At 51.9% G+C, this 18107-nt stretch overlaps 5 protein-coding genes across 5 annotated transcripts; 3 read left to right on the top strand and 2 right to left on the bottom strand.

Annotated features, from left to right (window-relative positions):
* Nucleotides 1–132: 132 nt before the first annotated feature.
* On the top strand, nucleotides 133–1796 carry AAFC00_000522 (uncharacterized protein; the record flags this gene model as incomplete). Its single annotated transcript, XM_069345053.1, has 2 exons — nucleotides 133–663; nucleotides 783–1796. The coding sequence occupies 2 exons, from the start codon at nucleotides 133–135 to the stop codon at nucleotides 1794–1796; spliced, it is 1545 nt and encodes a 514-aa protein (XP_069200362.1).
* Nucleotides 1797–3057: 1261 nt separating this feature from the next.
* Nucleotides 3058–6390, top strand: AAFC00_000523 (uncharacterized protein; the record flags this gene model as incomplete). The annotated part of the gene is made up of 1 exon (XM_069345066.1): nucleotides 3058–6390. The coding sequence occupies one exon, from the start codon at nucleotides 3058–3060 to the stop codon at nucleotides 6388–6390; it is 3333 nt and encodes a 1110-aa protein (XP_069200363.1).
* Nucleotides 6391–8525: 2135 nt separating this feature from the next.
* AAFC00_000524 (uncharacterized protein) lies at nucleotides 8526–9936 on the top strand (the record flags this gene model as incomplete). Its single annotated transcript, XM_069345078.1, has 2 exons — nucleotides 8526–8736; nucleotides 8795–9936. 2 exons carry the CDS (start codon nucleotides 8526–8528, stop codon nucleotides 9934–9936), a joined length of 1353 nt encoding a protein of 450 aa, XP_069200364.1.
* A 3685-nt stretch (nucleotides 9937–13621) lies between these two features.
* On the bottom strand, nucleotides 13622–14949 carry AAFC00_000525 (uncharacterized protein; the record flags this gene model as incomplete). The annotated part of the gene is made up of 2 exons (XM_069345091.1): nucleotides 13622–14255; nucleotides 14315–14949. 2 exons carry the CDS (start codon nucleotides 14947–14949, stop codon nucleotides 13622–13624), a joined length of 1269 nt encoding a protein of 422 aa, XP_069200365.1.
* An 880-nt stretch (nucleotides 14950–15829) lies between these two features.
* Nucleotides 15830–17571, bottom strand: AAFC00_000526 (uncharacterized protein; the record flags this gene model as incomplete). Its single annotated transcript, XM_069348560.1, has 2 exons — nucleotides 15830–15966; nucleotides 16023–17571. 2 exons carry the CDS (start codon nucleotides 17569–17571, stop codon nucleotides 15830–15832), a joined length of 1686 nt encoding a protein of 561 aa, XP_069200366.1.
* Nucleotides 17572–18107: the final 536 nt, after the last annotated feature.

Genomic DNA, 18107 nt, shown 5'->3' on the forward strand with positions numbered 1-18107 from the left:
TCTCTCCTATCTCTTCTGCCAGCCCAGCACTCGTGGCAAATGATCTCCTGAAAACACTCACATCTCATTCCTTGTCGAAGTCACGTATCTGATCATTCACCACAAACAGTCAAAGGACAGCACTTCCCTTCCATGATAGATGTGACAACCGAAGACCTCGTCCGCGGTCTCGAGTCCCACCTCTTCACGAGTGTCGATCTAGTGAAAGCCTACACAGCACGCATAAACGAAGTGAAGAGCACCCTGCACATGGTGACGGAAGTGAACCCGGACGCGCTGGCCATCGCCGCCGAGCTAGACGCCATGAGAGCAAACGGGACGGTCCTGGGCCCCTTGCACGGCATCCCGATACTGATCAAGAACAACATCGCGACCGCAGACAAAATGAACAACACGGCTGGATCCTTCTCCCTGCTCGGTGCTAAAGTGCCTCGAGATTCGACTCTGGCGGCCAAGTTGCGGAAAGCGGGTGTCGTCATTCTGGGCAAGACGAACTTGTCACAGTGGGCGAATTATAGATCGAATAATTCTACGAATGGCTGGTCGGCTTACGGCGGGCAGACTGAAGCGGCGTACTACCCGCATCAAGATCCTTCAGGAAGCTCGAGTGGAAGTGGTGTTTCTTCTTCCATTGGATTGGCGCTGGCGAGTCTGGGCAGCGAGGTATGTCACTTGTTTGCGGAGTTGTTGCTGTCTTTTGCAAGATGTGATGCGCGAAGGAAGGGCGATCGTGCAAGGCCTGCATGCTTTGATATTTGTTTAATCGCTAACGTGCCATTTAGACATCCGGTTCTATTCTGTCTCCTTCCGATGTCAATAATCTCGTAGGCATCAAGCCCACGGTCGGTCTGACATCGAGGTACCTTGTGATTCCGATCTCGGAGCACCAAGACACAGTCGGCCCCATGGCACGTACGGTCAAGGATGCCGCATACTTACTTCAAGCCATTGCTGGCCAGGACAGCAACGACAACTACACCTCGGCGATTCCGAACAATGGTTCGATTCCAGACTATGTAGCTGCATGTAACTACTCTGCGCTGAGCGGCGCCCGCATCGGTGTTGCTTGGAACGTCCTTGACCTCTGGGCCGCTGATACAGATGCACCAGTAGTATCGGCGTTCTACGATGCCATTGCCACCATCAAAGCGGCCGGCGCGACAATTGTGTCTGCAAACTTCACAGGATTTGCAGCCTATACCAAGGATAATAACGAAACGCTAGTGCTGAATGCCGACTTTTTGACCAATCTCGCCACCTACCTTTCAGAGCTGTCGTACAACCCTTACAACATCACCAATCTCGCACAGGAGCGGGCGTTCACGCACGCGTTTGCCCAGGAAGACTGGCCAGACCGAGACACGGCTGTGTGGGATGATGCACTGGATGACCAGAAATGGGACAATACGTCTCCTCTCTTCTGGCCCGCCTATCAAGCAAACCTGTACTACGGCGGCGAGGGCGGCATCCTAGGCGCGCTGACGAGGAACAACGTCTCGGCAGTCTTGCTTCCCACTCAGCTGTCACCTTCCATCCCAGCTTTGGTGGGTAGTCCAGTCGTCACGGTGCCCATGGGATTCTATCCAGCGAACTGGACCGTCACGTATAACCGCCGGAAGACACTTGTCGAGACTGCACCGAACGTGCCTTTCGGGTTGAGCTTTATGGGCGGCAAGTTCGACGAGGCGACACTGATCGGTTACGCGTATGCTTACGAGCAGAGGACGATGCACAGGAACGATGTGCAGCCGTACATTGTGCCGAACATTGAGCTTGCGGATGTTGTTGGGGCTTGAATCGTACGGCGTGCGGAAGATACATGTGCGCCGCGGTGGAGTGCTACGTTGATATTCGGCAAGGCTTCAGAAACATGTAGAGGCAGTCATACGGCGTAGAGGAACATGCGAAACGAGGACGATCCAGAAATATATCCTTCCCATGCAGTACGATGATATGTCTTATGCAGCAGACCCACAAGCATGATTCGTTAGTCCAACTCCCGATTGGTTCAAGTGCAGTACTGTATAATTTCCACCTTCACGACAATCGGGCTTGGCGCACGCTGATGGTTGGTAGTGATGTGCAACCAGCCTATCTGCAATAGGTAGGTATAACAAGGATTGTTGGCCGAACGGACACAAGCTCCGCAGCTCAAACGAGCCAGCGCAGTGCTCTCTGATATGTCAACCTTGGCCTACTGTACCAACAGAAGTCTGGTGGTTGGCTGGCTGGCTGGCTGGTGCAGCTACCCCCCCTACCCATTGTCTCCAATGCTAAAAAGAGCTGGAAATGGCTGGGGCATGTGAAAAAGGGAGGCAACAGAGAATAGCTCTCGTCGGGCAAGAGCCCTCGAATGGAGAAGGCTGCGACACCCACGCATGTTGACGTATAGATTACATGTGTCTGAGCTTTGGAGGACGAACCGAATCCCCTCCTAGCGCTGGACGGATTGGAGGCACGTGCGAAATGAGATGTTGCCAGGCCAGTGACACGCTATCTGTTGGATTGAGCAATGAAGAAAAAGTTGTAAGACGCCACTTGTGTGGATTGTGTGGAATGGGTATGTGTTACAGATATATGGACTCAAGGTCGAGATGCATTGGATTGTAGAGTAACTCTGTGCCATGAGGCAACACGTGATTGTACTGTAAGGTAGGTAGACCATCAACGTCGTGAGGTACAGTAGAAATATGACGGCGATAGGTGACACAAAATAGTCGAATAGAGTTACGGCTTTTCAGGGTTTTCTGCCAGCCACCGGTTTTGCGTTTCCCCCGCGATGAAACGCGAACGAACGTGCGTCATTATCCTTCGACGCGCCTTCCAAACTGGCAACTGCCCTTTTTCCTGGTTTTTGGCTCAGCTCAGTTGCTGCTACCTTCCACCTTACTCTGACTCTGGTGTCTTTTGCATTACATTATTGTCTTAGCTTTACACAGTTTCAGTCTATTCTCTCACAGTCACTTGGATATTGCAGAGAATCATCATCCTGCTATTCCGGCGTGATATTGTTTGTTGATCTCCCAGCCTTAGCATCCTTAGGACGAGCTTCCTATCATGCGCACCAGAAAGACAGAACGCCAGGCGTCGGCAGAGCCCGCCAAGCGCACCTCGAGGAAGCGTAGAGCGAGCTCTGCCTCGGTCGTCGAGCAGAATGAACCAGGCAGCAGCAGCGGCCAGACGGCATCGATGCAGAACAAGAGAAGGAAGCGACAGAGTGGGTCACAGACCATCGAGGAGAGCATAGAAGAAATCTCCTCGTCGGCTCAAGCAGCACCAGCCTTGCTTGAAGACGCGGAGGAAGAAGAGGAGGTCGAGGAAGGCGCGTCTGACCCGAACGCGCTCCGTCAAGTCCATTTCTCCGAAAATGCCGCATCCGGTGGTAACGGATCCACTTCTGCCCATCTCACCCCTCACGTCAACAAGCACAAGAAGATCCACCGTCGCATCACTCTTTCTCCTGCCACCCTCGCGCGATCTCCCTCTCTCTCCCGCAGGTCGAAACCTCGCGCTTCTCTGCCACCAAACTTCAATCCTTCGCAGGATAGTCCGGTCAAGGTCCACGAGCTCCAATTCGCCCCTCTCAGCCAAGTCCTGCATGAGCGCGTCAAGCGTCGTCTCCGCCGCAGTCACTTGAGCGAGGAGACCAACAGTATTCTGGAGGAGCACAGAGACGCGATCAAAGCCCACCATGAGCTCAAACAGCTGCGCGCCGAGATCAGAGCTCGCGACGACAAGTTGAAGCTGTTGGAGGAGGAGCTTGAGATGCAAAGGCAGCTAGGAATTGACGTCAGCGACGAGACCGCTGCTGACCAACAGAGAATGAAAGACCTGGAGCGCGAAATTGCTGCGTTGAAGAAGGTCAACGATGAGAAGAAGGTCGAGGAGGCTGCAATGCCCCAGGCTGACGGCGACGATGAAGATATGATGTTTGACGATGACGAAGACATGCTGGTCATCAACAGTCCCATACTGCGCGAGACCAGCGGGGAAGTCTCTTACCCCGATTTGTCCTCGTCTCAGCTGGTTCCTACCCCAAGCCGTACCACCGTTAGGTCAACTGCAGATGTTGCTCTCACTGACGCCCAGACCCAAATCGCTCTCCCTGATACAACCAGCCAGGCCGAGCGCGTGGCTTTTGAAGAAGCGATCAGATTCTGGACTAGAGAGGCCTCCGACGCAAAAGCTGCTCTTACCATCCTCACCATTGAACTGCAGTCGCTGGGCTTTGGCGACGCAAGCATCAGCCCCGATGTCATTCTCGGATCGATACGGGACTCACTGGTGAATGTCCGCGAACGCCTCGAGTCTGCGCTGCCAGGACAGGTCCCCGCAGATGTCTCCAACCGTGACCTGATCGAGCTGGTGGCTCAACACCTCGAATCACTTGCCGCTCAAGTCGCGGCCCAGGAGGCGGCTCTTGAAAATGCCGACAACCTACAAGAAGAGCTTGTCAACCAGATCGATGGTCTCGTCGATCGATTGAGTGAAGCGGAGATTCGAAGAAACGAACTGGAGATCCGCTTCCGTGAGGCCGATCGTCAGACTCAAAAGGACGAAGTTTTCATCAGCGAGCTTGAGGACAAGCTCAAGGAGATCACGGAGGACCACAAGATTGTTCAGGACATGCTCAATGCCAAAAATTCGGAACTGCAGAACCTGGGCATGTCGAACATCGAGCTTGATGCTACTGTTGATAAGCTTGGTGTCGCTCTCGAGGGTTACAGGGTTTCTGAGGAGAAACTACGGGCTTTGATCGAGCGCATGGAAAGCGAGCACCGCCACGCCCTGGCTGATCTCGAACGTGTCCACAAGGATGCTGTTGACACTCTCGAGGAGAAGCTTAACTCGGAATTGGACCAGCGTGAACTTGCTGAGAAAGACGCAAGCGAAAAGCAGACTTCAATCGACAACCTTGAGCGCCGCGTCGCACAAGACGAGGCCGACATTGAGTCACTCAAGCAGCGTCTCGCGCAAGTGGAGGCAGAGAGATCTGGTGAACAGGCTGCCAAGGAGTCTGCCGAGAACGAAGTTGACGAGAAGACTGCCCTCATCGAAGATCTCGAGGTGAAGATTGAAAACGCCGAGAACAGCCTCGAAGAACTCCGTGGTGACCTTGACCGCCTTCGCGACCTTAATGAGGCCGAGAAGCGCCAGCGCGTGGCCGCCGAAGAGGAGCTTGATCTGCGCGAGACCAAGATCGACGATCTTACGAACAAGCTACACGAACAAGGCATTCAAGCCAACCAGCTCCGTCAAAAGCTCTTCGAAATCCAGATGCGCGAGAAGGAATCTGTACAGAACCTTGAACAAGATGCCGTCAAGCGTGAAGAACAATTCCAGGAGGACATGAGCAGAGAGATTGCTCGTCGCGAAGAAGCGGAAGCTACTGCAGCGTCTCGCAACGTCACTATCGCGGACATCGAAGAGGCTCTGCGACAGACCGAAGAGGCGATGACGAATACGTTGAGAGATCGTGATGATAAGATCACCGAGCTGGGCGCATTGGCCGACCGTCTAGAGACTGAACTTGAGAAAACCACCACCGAGCTTGAGAACACAATCACCGAGCTCGAAGCTCTACAGAGCAAGTATGCGTCTGACACTACTCAGCTTCAGGCAGATATCGCCCAACTCCAAGAGCAGGTTGCTGCGCAGACTGCGACTATCTCGAACCTCGAGTCGGAGGCTGTGAGCACCGCTGAGACTCACTCCACCGCAATTGCTCAACGTGATTCTGCAATTGCTGATCTCAATCATGAAATCTACCAGGCCACCAATCGCATCAAGACCCTCGAATCAGAGAAGGACAGCCTCGAACGCCGGGTTGAAGCCGAAGCCGAGTCTATGCTTGAGCTGCAATCTTCCAAGGACGATGAGATCGCCGCTCTCAAGGACACTATCACGACCAAGCAGGCAGACATTGAGAACCTGAAGCATCGGGCCGAGGAAGTCGACAAAGCTTGGGACAAGCTTCTCGCTGAGCGTGACGAGGAGATCGAAGAGCTCAGGGCCACTGGCGAGCACAGCAGCAAGTCTGTTGCCCGTCTCACCAAGCTCAACACACGCCTCAAGGAGAAGCTCCGCAGATTTGTACGCGATTCCACTGCTACTGCACAGGCCATGCACGAGGACCTCGATTCTGCTCTCGCCAGTGCTGCACAGAAGAGTAACGATCTCCGTGATGAGGGTCTACGTGTACTAGAGGAGGCCGAGGCTATGGACGAGGTCGGTGAACTGGTTGAACTCGAGACTGTCGCCGCTTCATCCAGCCGCGGGTCTGCGCCAAACAAGACTCTTCAGAAATTCAAGAAGATCGGTAGATCCAGGCGTCAATACGACTCGGGTATTGGCGTTGAAGAGGATGAGGAGAGCATGCTGATGGAGTAGTCCTCCATCGACGATCGTCCTCTACCAACGACGGAGCCGAGGAGATTGGATTGGGAGTAAATGGCAAGCACGGCTTTGTCGAATGTCAGGTACAGAAGCGAGTGTACAGTATCATTAACCCGAAGATTGCTTGGATCTGAATCCCAACTTGTCCTGGGACTGAATTAAGAAGGATGGAAAAGAAAAATTGGGTATACCACAGCACGATACTTTGGAAAGTTCATGTTGGTGATGACATAGAGCAAGCTTGATCTTGTTCTTCAGGATTATTTTTCTTGTGTATTGAGTTTTTGGATTTTTTGAACAGCGATGGACATGCGAATGGTACCGTAGCATAGCGCAGCACACATAATGTTAGCATTAATGACCTTTTCTGATGTACATCCGTCCACTTCCTAATCATCTCTGTTGACGTTCTCAATATCCTGCTTGTTCCCATGCCGTGGTTCAAGATCTGGTACAGGTACACATCTCGCATTTGCATGTAGACTCCATGAACGCAGGTACTTGTTCATGTCCAAATCGAGAGATCTCGCTCAGCAATTGCGTATCTGTTCCTGCCATGGATCTACGCTAGCAGGGGGCGACCGGGAGGAACAGTCACAAGTGGGTGAAGTAATCCCGGCATGAACGAAATTGGAAATTGCCCGCGTATGCGACTACCTACCGCTACCTCCGGGCCTATGTATCTCGAAGTACATGACTCTGTTTGTGCGCCTGCAATTGCGAGGTGTCAAAGCCTTCCGTCGACACTCTGCTAAGATCAGCGCCAAAAGCCTCCTCCTACTCAAATTCACTTCACAGCCTTCTCGCATAACAAGCATGACGATGACGATGACTAGTAGGTAGGCAAGGTAGCCAGCAGACTTTCCAACGAAACAAGGGTGCCGTCATACCGTAGCGTGCGATACCGTTATAAACGTTACTCGCAATAAGGTAATGAGGCTCAACTCTTTTTTCTCCTTGTGCACCACGGAGGCTGCTGCGGGTAATAGGGTCATCATCATACCTTACCTTGCCCAGGGCGATGGAGCGATCTCCGATCTTGCCACGATGTTGGCGTCGCTTGATGGGGAATAAGATGTGCTTATCCCCACTTGGATATTCCTGTTTAGGTCGACAAGATTACTTCCCGTAGCTGTGGTACTGGTACTGTACCTTAGATCCGCGCGAGGATGCGTACCTTAAACGTTTGGTAATCCGGTCGAGGGGTAAGGTCACCAACTAATTGGTTCATGCTCATTGGTTGTATAGATGCAGCGACCATGGTCAACCCACGACTTTTCAGAGTACGAGAGCCGCTGACGGTGTTTCGGAGCTCGTTTAGACTCTCGGTTTTAAAGCTACGCATCTTGCTCAGCTCGGATTTTTGACTTGTACGAAGATCGGTACAGCTGCAACTACAGTCCCTCCATTAACCTAACATGCAGAAGCATCTGGTTTGGTCCTGGGTAATGCATTCGTTGTGATTGGCGCTCGTTATGCAGAAAGGCACCGGAAAGATCGAAGCGACTCCGCGCGATCTGAAGACGCAAAATACACGTCCGCCGTCCATGCTTACCTTAGCTTAATCGACGTTGGTCAAGGAGCCTCATGGCAATCATTAGCGAGATCAAGTCAGTTTCTGATCAACAATGCAAACGCCGTGACACCCGAAACCATGGCGTCCTCATGCCTTGACTGAAGCTCCTGAGGGTCTTAACGATAAGTGGGTCCGACCCAAGATGTGACGCTCTCCTACAATACCATCAGTGACATTCTTGCTATCCCCTGTCGATGAAGCGCACAGGCCTCGCTGTATGGACCTCGAGGACGGCAACTCCATGATGATCCTTTGTACATCTTGCCTCACACAGTAAGTGCATCACAAACGACACGGCAATGTTTGAAGTTTTGGGAAGTATACCAGAAGATCGCCATTCCCATCGCTCGACATTGTGCTGTCATCCGGCTCCAACATGCAAAGATGATCGAGCCTTGTCCCAAACAATTCAACTTGCGGATGGTACGTGAACGTAGCACTGAGAAGAATGGCCAAAGTGTGGGTATATAAATATATCCTCAAGATCGTTTGACAGAACATGCTCTGATACATCACTACCCTTCTGACAAAAAACATCTTATCATATTTCACTATGAAGTGCCAGATACTGTTCACGGCACTGCCATCGTTAGCACTTGCCTTTCCTGGCATGCTTCCAGGTGCATCCAAGGAGGAGATGTTGAACGCAATGAAGGCTCGTTCTGAGTCTGAGAAGCTGCAGGACAGAGATCTCATCAGTGATCTATCTGGCGTTGTCGCCAACACTGTATCTTCCTTGGTATCGGACGTCGAAGGATTGATCCGTTAGTCTACCCCGAACTGCCATACATGGAGGAAGCCTTGGACTAACAAAATTTATAGAATCTCTGGCTAGTGGCGTCGATCCGAACGACAAGCGTCCTCAGGAGGGTTATGAGTTCCAAGAGCCTGGTTCTGGAGACAGTCGTGGTCCCTGCCCTGGACTGAACCTCCTCGCCAACTACGGCTACCTGCCTCGCAACGGTCATGTCTCTCTATCACAGGTTGTTGCTGCCACTGCAGAGGGCTTCAACATGGGAACGGATCTTTCTACCCTTCTCGCAGTTTTTGCTGTTCTGACTGATGGAGACCTCGCTACCGAGTCATGGTACCTCGGCGGCGACCCCTCTGGTGCAGGTGGTCTGAACCGTCACTCCACTGTTGAGGCAGACGTCTCGCCCAATCGCGAAGATTTCTACAACGGCTGTGGTGATAACCATCACTTGTCTTCTCGTATCTTCAAGCAGAATGTCGGATTTGCATCACAGTCCGCGAACAAGGACTTCGGTCTTGACACCATGGCGAAACACTACGCAGCTAACGCGGCCTTCTCCAAGGAGTACAACCCATGGATCTACTACTTCCCATTCCCTTCGATTGTATCCTTCGCAGCTTATGCCTTCTACCCCAACTTCTTCTCCAACGGTACTTACGGCTCTGGTGGTGTGGCAAACTATGAATCTATTTCGTCCATCATCGGTGCAAAGTTGAACGAGAAAACTGGCAATTTCGAATATGTTCCTGAGCGCTGGCCCGAGAACTGGTACCGCCGCTCGTACGAATACGACGCCGTGACCGCTTTGACCCAAGGTCTCGCAATCTATCTCACCAACCCCATCGGCATGCCCTTCGGCCAGTTAGGCACCGCTAATCTGAATCTCACCACCGTCCTTTGTGATATCTACCAAGGCATCAACTCCATTGTTCCTCTGTTTATTACGGGAGGCGAAGAAGACGTCGCAGCCGCGGTGACTTGGGTCGCAAGCAAGCTTGAGCCGACGCTCACTGGCACTCTACTTGGTTGCCCGCTCAACGCACTCAGCGCCAACAGTGACTTTTCGTTGTTCCCTAACAGCAACACTGAAGGTGGTCCTTTAAACAGACCCCCTTCAGTTGAGGCCAACACTGGAGACAACGTTTACTCCAAGGTGTACTTTACTGCCACGCCTACCTCGCCTCTTTGCTCGCACGTGGCTACTGCTTAAAAGAAGTTCACATTGTCTGAATTTATTTCAATAACGACCAGCGAAGCTGGAATGAGCGAGCAAGTCCTCAAAAGGGGTGGTCGCAAGGGAGGATATGAGTACTTCCTGCTGTACGTGGTAGCCTTTTGAGGATCCCGTGCAAACAAATAATGAATTCTTATATATGCATGACACTAATCATCAATAATGGACCAATGACATCTCGTGTCTTTTCTCAAAGAACGATTTTACTTTCCATATTCACACCAGGAAAACAATACCAAACTTGACACCGTGACATGATGTCGTCTTCTGAGCATCAGCATGACACCAATAAACTCGCATACCGTACGAGTCAGTGCTCTTGAGCATTACACACTATACCCACAAAGTTGCCTCATATCAGCATTAAGAAACAATCGGCTTGCAGTAGATCAACTACTCTTATGACTCTTATGCAGAAACAAAGCAAAGCCAAGAACGCATTTTGGCTGAATCATTTCCAATCCTTTTCCCCGCTCCCAGACCATCAGGTCCAAGAGACAAGTACGGTAACAAGAAAGCCGATTGTACCGCTTCATGTCGTAGCACGTCATGAAATATCAGTATACAGCAAGTATTCAAATGAGATGTCTACCTACCTTCAACCTGCGAAGATGAATACTCAGCTTTAGTCAGGTCTTGGGCGAGAAATTCGGACGTCCGATTCAGTGAGGTCCCCCAGACCGGATCTATCTTATTGTAATTACCTTATTATTAGCCAAACGCGACGTCGTCTGCGCCCGCACCTTAATTAGTCAAAAGTGTAATCGAGCAAAGTAGCCGGACCTCGGTATCTGTCGTGCAAATTGGGTCTTCCACCACCATTACCCCTCCAAAACTACTTTTTGTATTACGTGAAACAGGTACAGTAGAATGCATGCAGGAGGTAGGTAGGTAAGTTGGTTTCTTTGGGAAGAAGATATATACAATGTATGTCGGCTAGCCCAAGTAATACTGTTCCCGTCCGGTTGGTATGTTTCCGTTTCCTTTCTACTTCTCGATCTTGTAGACTTTCCTGTCGGCACCTTTTTGATACCCAAATTTCCAATTCAATTGCTCTCTTGTGGTCGTGCAATTGAACAGAGTCTAGCTAAGAAGCGGACGTTTGTATGGTAAGGAGGTTGGTCGGGCATCGTTGATAAGACATGGCGTGTAAGACAATCGTGTCTTCTACCTTTAAGGGAAAATAGCAGACTAAACACATAGACATCAGTCACTCTACCGATTGCCGCCCCGGCTGTCGTAGCATCACTGGCCTACCTTAATGCAAAGACCGGCTTCTCCTCAGATTTCACACTTGTCAAGGCAGGTGTACTGGGTGGAATCGCAGGACAGCGCGCACAAAAGACGAACAAATTAAACTTGTTTTGCATCCTGGAACAATACGCACTATCGGCTACCCATGGACAAAGATCATTTATTGCCGTCCCACCGACTATCTCCAAGGACGTCACAGACATTCCGGACGTACGTGATCTCGAATGTGTCGAGTACACTTATAGACAAGTATACGACGTGGTTTTGTTATATGCAGCATGGTTGAAACATAAGCATGGTGTGCAGAAGGGCGACATCATTGCCTTGAACTTGACAAATAAGCCCGAGTTTGTGTTTCTCTGGCTTGCCATTTGGTCATTAGGAGCCAAGGCAGCTTTCATCAATACCGGGTTGAGGGAAGACGCTTTACTCCATTGTATCAAGACGTCGTCGACACGGCTACTTTTGCTCGATCCAGACCTCGAGGAGTGCATCCCGGCTGTACAGTCTGGCTTGGCAGAGACTGGTGTGACTACTGCCGTGGTTACCAAGGACGTGGAAGCAAGATTACGAAGCAATGGAGCCTACTATCGTGCTCCGGACGAAGATCGTGCAGGTCAGAAACTGAGCGATATGTGTCTCCTCATCTTCACTTCAGGTACTACCGGACTACCCAAGCCTGCTGTTGTTCCATGGCGGAAATTTCTCGTCTCCGGCAGGACTGTATCCATGTGGCTGGGGATGAAGTCTACAGATCGATTCTACACTGTGAGTGCCGCCCCTATTCTGAACGAAACCTGAATGGAGCTAATTCGAAAAACACCAGGCTATGCCACTCTACCACAGCTCAGCAACCGTATTGGGACTGAGCCTCGTTCTTCATGTTGGTGCAACGTTCATCGTATCAGATCATTTCTCACCAAGGACTTTTTTTGCGTCTGCAACAGCCAGCAAAGCAACGATAATGCAATACATAGGCGAAATGTGCCGCTACCTGACCACGACGCCTGCCACGCCCTTCGACCGCGCTCACAACATCCGCATTGCGTTCGGCAACGGTCTACGTCCAGACGTCTGGCAGTCCTTCAAGTCCCGCTACAACATCACCGAGATCTGCGAGTTTTACTCGGCGACCGAAGCCGTGGGCGGGACATTCGTCAAGAGCAAAAATGACTTCGGCGCCGGCGCCGTGGGACGATCAGGCGCGCTTCTGAGGACTCTGTACGGTGCGCGAGAAGCCATCGTCAAGCACGACGTTGAGACGGGCGAGCCCTGGCGAGATCCAGAGACGGGTCTTTGCGCGAGAGTTCAAGCTGGCGAAGCAGGTGAAGCACTCAGCTGGCTCGACCCGGCCAATATGGAGGATAGATATGTCGGGTACTTTGACAACGCCAAAGCATCCAACAGCAAAGTCCTGCGGGATGTGTTCAAGAAAGGAGACGCGTGGTACAGAAGGTATGAAAAATCCCTTTTCTTCTTTTTGCCATCCCCTCTATAGTATCTGTTGTTGTCTAACACCGAAGCAAGCGGCGACCTCCTTATACGCGACCCCCAAGGTCGTCTCTTCTTCATCGACCGCATCGGCGACACATACCGCTGGAAGTCGGAAAACGTATCGACAAACGAAGTCTCAGAGCTCTTTGGCTCGCACGCACTCATCTCCGAAATCAACGTCTACGGCGTCGAACTGCCGGGCCACGACGGACGGGCTGGATGCGCAGCATTGATCCTCAAAGGCAACTCATCCCAGAAGAACAACAACAACAACAACAACAACAACAACAACGATGACAAAGAATCAGAAGAGGAAAAGAAAATCATGCGCTCACTAAGCGAGCACGCCCGGCGCAAGTTGCCCAAGTACGCCGTCCCGCTGTTCCTGAGACTCGTCGATAAATTCGAAGTCACGGGCACGAGCAAATATACGAAACACGGACTCCGAACGCAGGGTGTGGATCCCGAGAAAGTCGGGGTTGACAAGGTGTTTTGGCTGCCGCCTGGCGCTGAGACGTATGTGCCGTTTCGTAGGGAGGACTGGCAGCATATGAAGGCTGGTCGTGTCAAGCTTTGAGGCCAGCGAGGAGGCTGGGGGTTTTGGACGTTCAGCAGAAATATGTTTGGGATGGCTTCCTTTGGCTTTGTTTATTGGACCTGGGTCAAGGTCATGATTATTGAAAGTCCTCACATGCTGAACAGAAGGCGGAAATGTACATTTTCTGATGCATTCATGATGCATTGCTGTTTTTGAATTACAATTATACTATCCTGAGGATATATATACACAGTTGGCTTTTTTGTTGCACTCATACATAATTCGTGTCGATGACATACATGACCAAGACAGGATCATTAGCTATTTTCGCTTCGCTCATCAATGACTGGATGGAGCTGTCAAAACTGTCAAGATTTATACTCTGCCAATGTGGACAGGCATATATCTCTTGCCAGAACTGCTTCTCCTCATGCGTCTTCCGGACTCCAGATCTCTCTTGAGCGCGGTACCGCCGCCCTCCTGCGGGGCTCCAGGGCCAAAGTCAGGCTCGCCGCCAAGAGTGGCGAATATGTCACCAACGTAATTGGTGGCATTGACGCCGTGGGCGAAAGTGCTGTTCCAGCCGTGGAGGATTCCCTCGACGACCTTGACACCAGCGAGATAGATGTTAGCGATGGCGGGCTCGAAGCCTCCCTGGGCGGCGTAGAACAGGTTGTAAGTGGCGGCCTCGCCGGGGTAAGGGCGGTCGAAGTCGGAGATGGTTCTCATGTTGATGATTCTGCTGAAGTCGACGCTCTTCTCCACTGCGGCGCGGAGCAGGGCCTCGAGAGTCGCGTTGTCCTCTTCCGCCGTCGAGCAGTAGATGCCGCTGCCGTTGGTCATGAGCGTCGTGAAGTTGCTGAAGGCTTCGCTTAGGATCGTGCCGCTGTAGTAAACATCTGAGGTGGCCACGTCGCAGAGGTTGATGCCAGGTCCGGCAGTGGCGGCCTTGTAGGCATCTGAAGCAGCGTACATGGCGCGATACGCAATGGCATCCGTCGAGTCGTTACTGTGAGGGTCGTCAGTATGCTCTTCAAGAAGTGCAAAACGAATGCGGATAAAACGTACAGGGTAGCGTTGCGAGCAAAGTTAGCAGCCATCTTCTGGAGGTTCTCGTTCAGCTCGAAAACCTCGGTGCCGTAGATGTTCTGGGGGTACTCGTCGGGAGTCGTGGAGCCGAGAGGAACGTAACCGGTGGAGAAGTTGGCCTCGATCTCTCTGGGGTCAAACTCATACTGGAGAGCGACCTGCACAGCGTACTTGGCAAAGGTGACCGAACCAAGGGTGGTGTGTTCCGGGTTACCACCACCAATACCGGCGATCAGCCAGTAGGTCGAGGCCAGATCGAAGCGGGGGGAGCGGACGAGAGATCCGATGGTGACTGCAGCATTGATCTCGGACTCTCCGGTCACGACCTGGCAGACCTCGCCGTCTTCAGTGCAGTGGACGTCAGGGAAAAGAGGAGAAAGTCCAGGAACAGTGATGTTCAGGCCGAGGATGTCAAATTCGGGGATGCCGAACCAGATGTCTTGCTCGGGCTTGAACATGGATACAATGAACACCTTGGGCTTGACGATATACTCAAAGGCTCTTGCCTCGAGAGCAGAGACCTCGACAGGCTTGGAGATGACCAAGCCAGAGACGGCAGAAGACAGAGCAGTCAGGCTCAGAGCAGCCGACGAGAGGGAGGTAGAGAATCGCATGGCGGCGTCAACAGTAGCTTGCCCAAGGAAGTGGAAATGCCTACGATTGGAAGACCTACTGTAGCTCTAGCTGGGGGTCACGACCTCTTTATGCCGGATAGCTTCATTACACCAGGATCTCACGATTGCATGCCTTGAATCCATGCAGCCTTGCCTTGCCCCGGACCTCGCCGTTGACTCAACCATCTATCGCGAAGGATTGCGTGAACATTGTTCATTATCATTATTTTTTCTCCAAATATGTCTGGTCTTATCGTGAGCACGTACGTCATGGCGCAACATGCTTGCGCTGCAGGAACCACGGTGGGGCATACCACTGTGCCGGACACTTTGCTACAACGGGCAGCTGCTCACGATAGCGCCCGAGCTTAATTGTCTTATCTTTCACTATCCGGCGTATCTACCCCATAGCAGCAAGCAACGGGAGAATCGCTCGGCATGCTTGTCAATACTTCATGGACTTCATGCTGTTTTCTGCTCATGCTGGCGATATCGAAGCGAAGTTCTTGAGGCTAAGTTCGGAGACGTGAACCGCTAACCCTTCGGCGACGACCGAAGTGACGCTATAGGATCTTGATAGTTTCAATGGTACGGTATGGCTGTCTAGACCAACATACAGTACTGTTCTGCATCGTCAACTAACGTTCATGATCAGGCAAGTCCGATATAGGCCACGCTAAAGCCATGCATGTCTTCCAATATACTGTAGCTTCCTCGGCCACTTTCATCCGTCCCCAATGTCTGCAGGTACCCGTGAAGGAATCATGGTAGTGTTGATAATCACGCTCGAGATACACAAACAAGTGCAGTAGTGTATCAAAGCGTGCGGTAAGGCCCATATCTCACCCGAGCAGTCAATTCCTAGAAGAGTCGGCATCGTTCACTCGATCTCTGGAATGTCCAGACGACTCAGGCGCTCCTGCGCCTCGACAAGCTTTTGTCTTTCATTTTTGAGCGCGATACGTTGTGCTTCGCGGAGCGGATCTTCGAGCAAAAGGCGTGTGCAATGTTCGTGGGCTGTACCAAAGAGGAATGTTAGCAGGGTGAGGGGATAGAGTCAAGATGTCACATACCATTCTCATTGCCAATTTCTAGACCGAGGAGCAGTTGCTGATGCAGACCGCTGCGGCACTGCTCGAGGCCGTGTTGCGTCTCTTGAACCACACGGTCCAAGAACCGAAACATGGCTACTCGATAGTAGCCACAGACTCTCGACATGACCTCGATCTCCTTCTGGAATACATCTGCGCCCAGAGACATGCGCAGGGTCTTGTCGTTTTGGATTTTCTTACTACGATCGGCACCACTAGTGATTCTGCCCGTGCGCTGCTCAGTCCTGTCCAGGTACTCAATCGCGCGCTTTCTGTAACGTACGGCTTCGATGCGCTCGAGCTCCTCTTTCTGCTTTTTGTCGATGTCTTCGTTGTTCAATGTGAGCGGCTTGAACAACTCGAGTTGGAGCGCGCGACAAGCATGGGCGCGCTCTTCAGACATGGTGACATCAATAAAGCTGTCAACCATCTTCTTCGTTTCCCTATAGAACTCGGTGGCCGACCATTTTCCGCAGGTCTCGTGGAAGACCTGACCAAGCTTGTCTTTCAAAATGATCGCAATGTCGTGCAAGAACTTGTCCATTGGCCCTTTCCAGCCAGTGAGGCACTCTGACCTCAGGTGATCGACCGCTCGTGGGTCAATCTCACCCGGAATGTCGCTCATAGTGAGGTTCTCCAGTGTGGAGCGGATCTCCATGAGGGTGAAAACCCGCTGCGCAATCTCCTTGAATTTGGGCCTCGGATTGGACCTCATGTTAAGCATCTTGAGACGATCAGTCGCAGACGACGATTCGATATCGACCTTTCTTTTCTTGTTACTCGTTGGGGTAGAGGTAGCGACAGCGCAAGGCGTGTGCCTTCCTTCGTGACTCGCTATATCGTTCATGTCTTCGTCCTCATCCTCGGAAAGTAGATTGACTGTGGCCGCAGGACCATTCGGCAGAAATCCTTCTGGCGTTGCTACCTTCAAGGTTGGCTTCAGGTCTTTGAGGGCTTCTCTGAAGGAGACTGCGACCTTCTTTACATCGTTGCGGAACTCGTTGTGAGGGAAGCTACCTTCCAGGTGTCGCTCCGTGCTCGTCTTGAAGAGTGTCAAAGCCTCAATGATGTGACCCAATGCATTAGCAGGGGGGTCTGGATAATTCTGTAGATCCAGATCCACATGGGCAAGGCGAGCATCGATACGATCAGAAATATCTGGAAGACTCTTCCTGATTTGGTCCGCGAGCTTTCTGGATAGGGCAATCTGCAGCTGCGATGTGCCGAAACGGTGCTGAAAGTCCTTAAGCGTATTGGACCAGGGTTCCTGAGCAAAGAAGTGTGCCTCTTGAAGGCGTGCCTCGTCGGCGCTGATACCCGTATCCAGCATGAGCTGCGAGGGTTGCATGGCAACAAAGTATCCATGCCCGACAGTGAACGTCTGACCAGCGAGGACTTTTCTCACATCTTCGAATTGGCTATCCGCGGGCCTGCGGTCAGGTTTGGTGAGGACACCAACGCATCTTTCCTTTGCACCCGCGCAGTCCTCCACAATTTTGGAGGCGCGAGAGTTCGCCATATCAGACTCCATGGAGCAGGCCAGGAGTACGAGTGTATTTGGGTTGCTCACGTAGGCTTTGACCAAGGCTTTGACGAATCTGACAAGCCACTTGTCTGCGGCGACCTCGGTCTGATTGATCACACCAGGAAGATCTACGAAAGAGAGCGATGGGGAACCAGGCTCCCTGATCTCCAAACGTACGATGTTGGGCGAGAATGGTACCCTAAGCGGCAGCTCAGACACGTACAATGCGTCTAAATATCTGGCTGGCTTGTCTCCAGGGTTCAAACAAGCAAATTGAGCCCGGCGAATCAATTCTTCCAGCGCTGATCTATCATAGGTCTGGGCAAAAACGACCTCATCGGGGTCATATTTTTCGCGCCAATTGCCGAATGGCGAGGGTTTGCCTCTTTCATCGAGAGCGGGGCTTGAATAGTAGTCATAATGCTTCTGCAGGGTGATGGTGCAAGACCATCTGTCATCTGCACTATCCGTAGGGGTCAATGATATCTGAAGAGGGCACTAGGGAAGTCGTCAGCAGACGGTGGGGATAAGATGAGGTGTGA

Source organism: Neodothiora populina, assembly GCF_041146345.1.
Source record: "Neodothiora populina strain CPC 39397 chromosome Unknown canker_contig_11, whole genome shotgun sequence".
In the NCBI taxonomy this organism is placed as follows: Eukaryota; Fungi; Ascomycota; class Dothideomycetes; order Dothideales; family Dothioraceae; genus Neodothiora; species Neodothiora populina.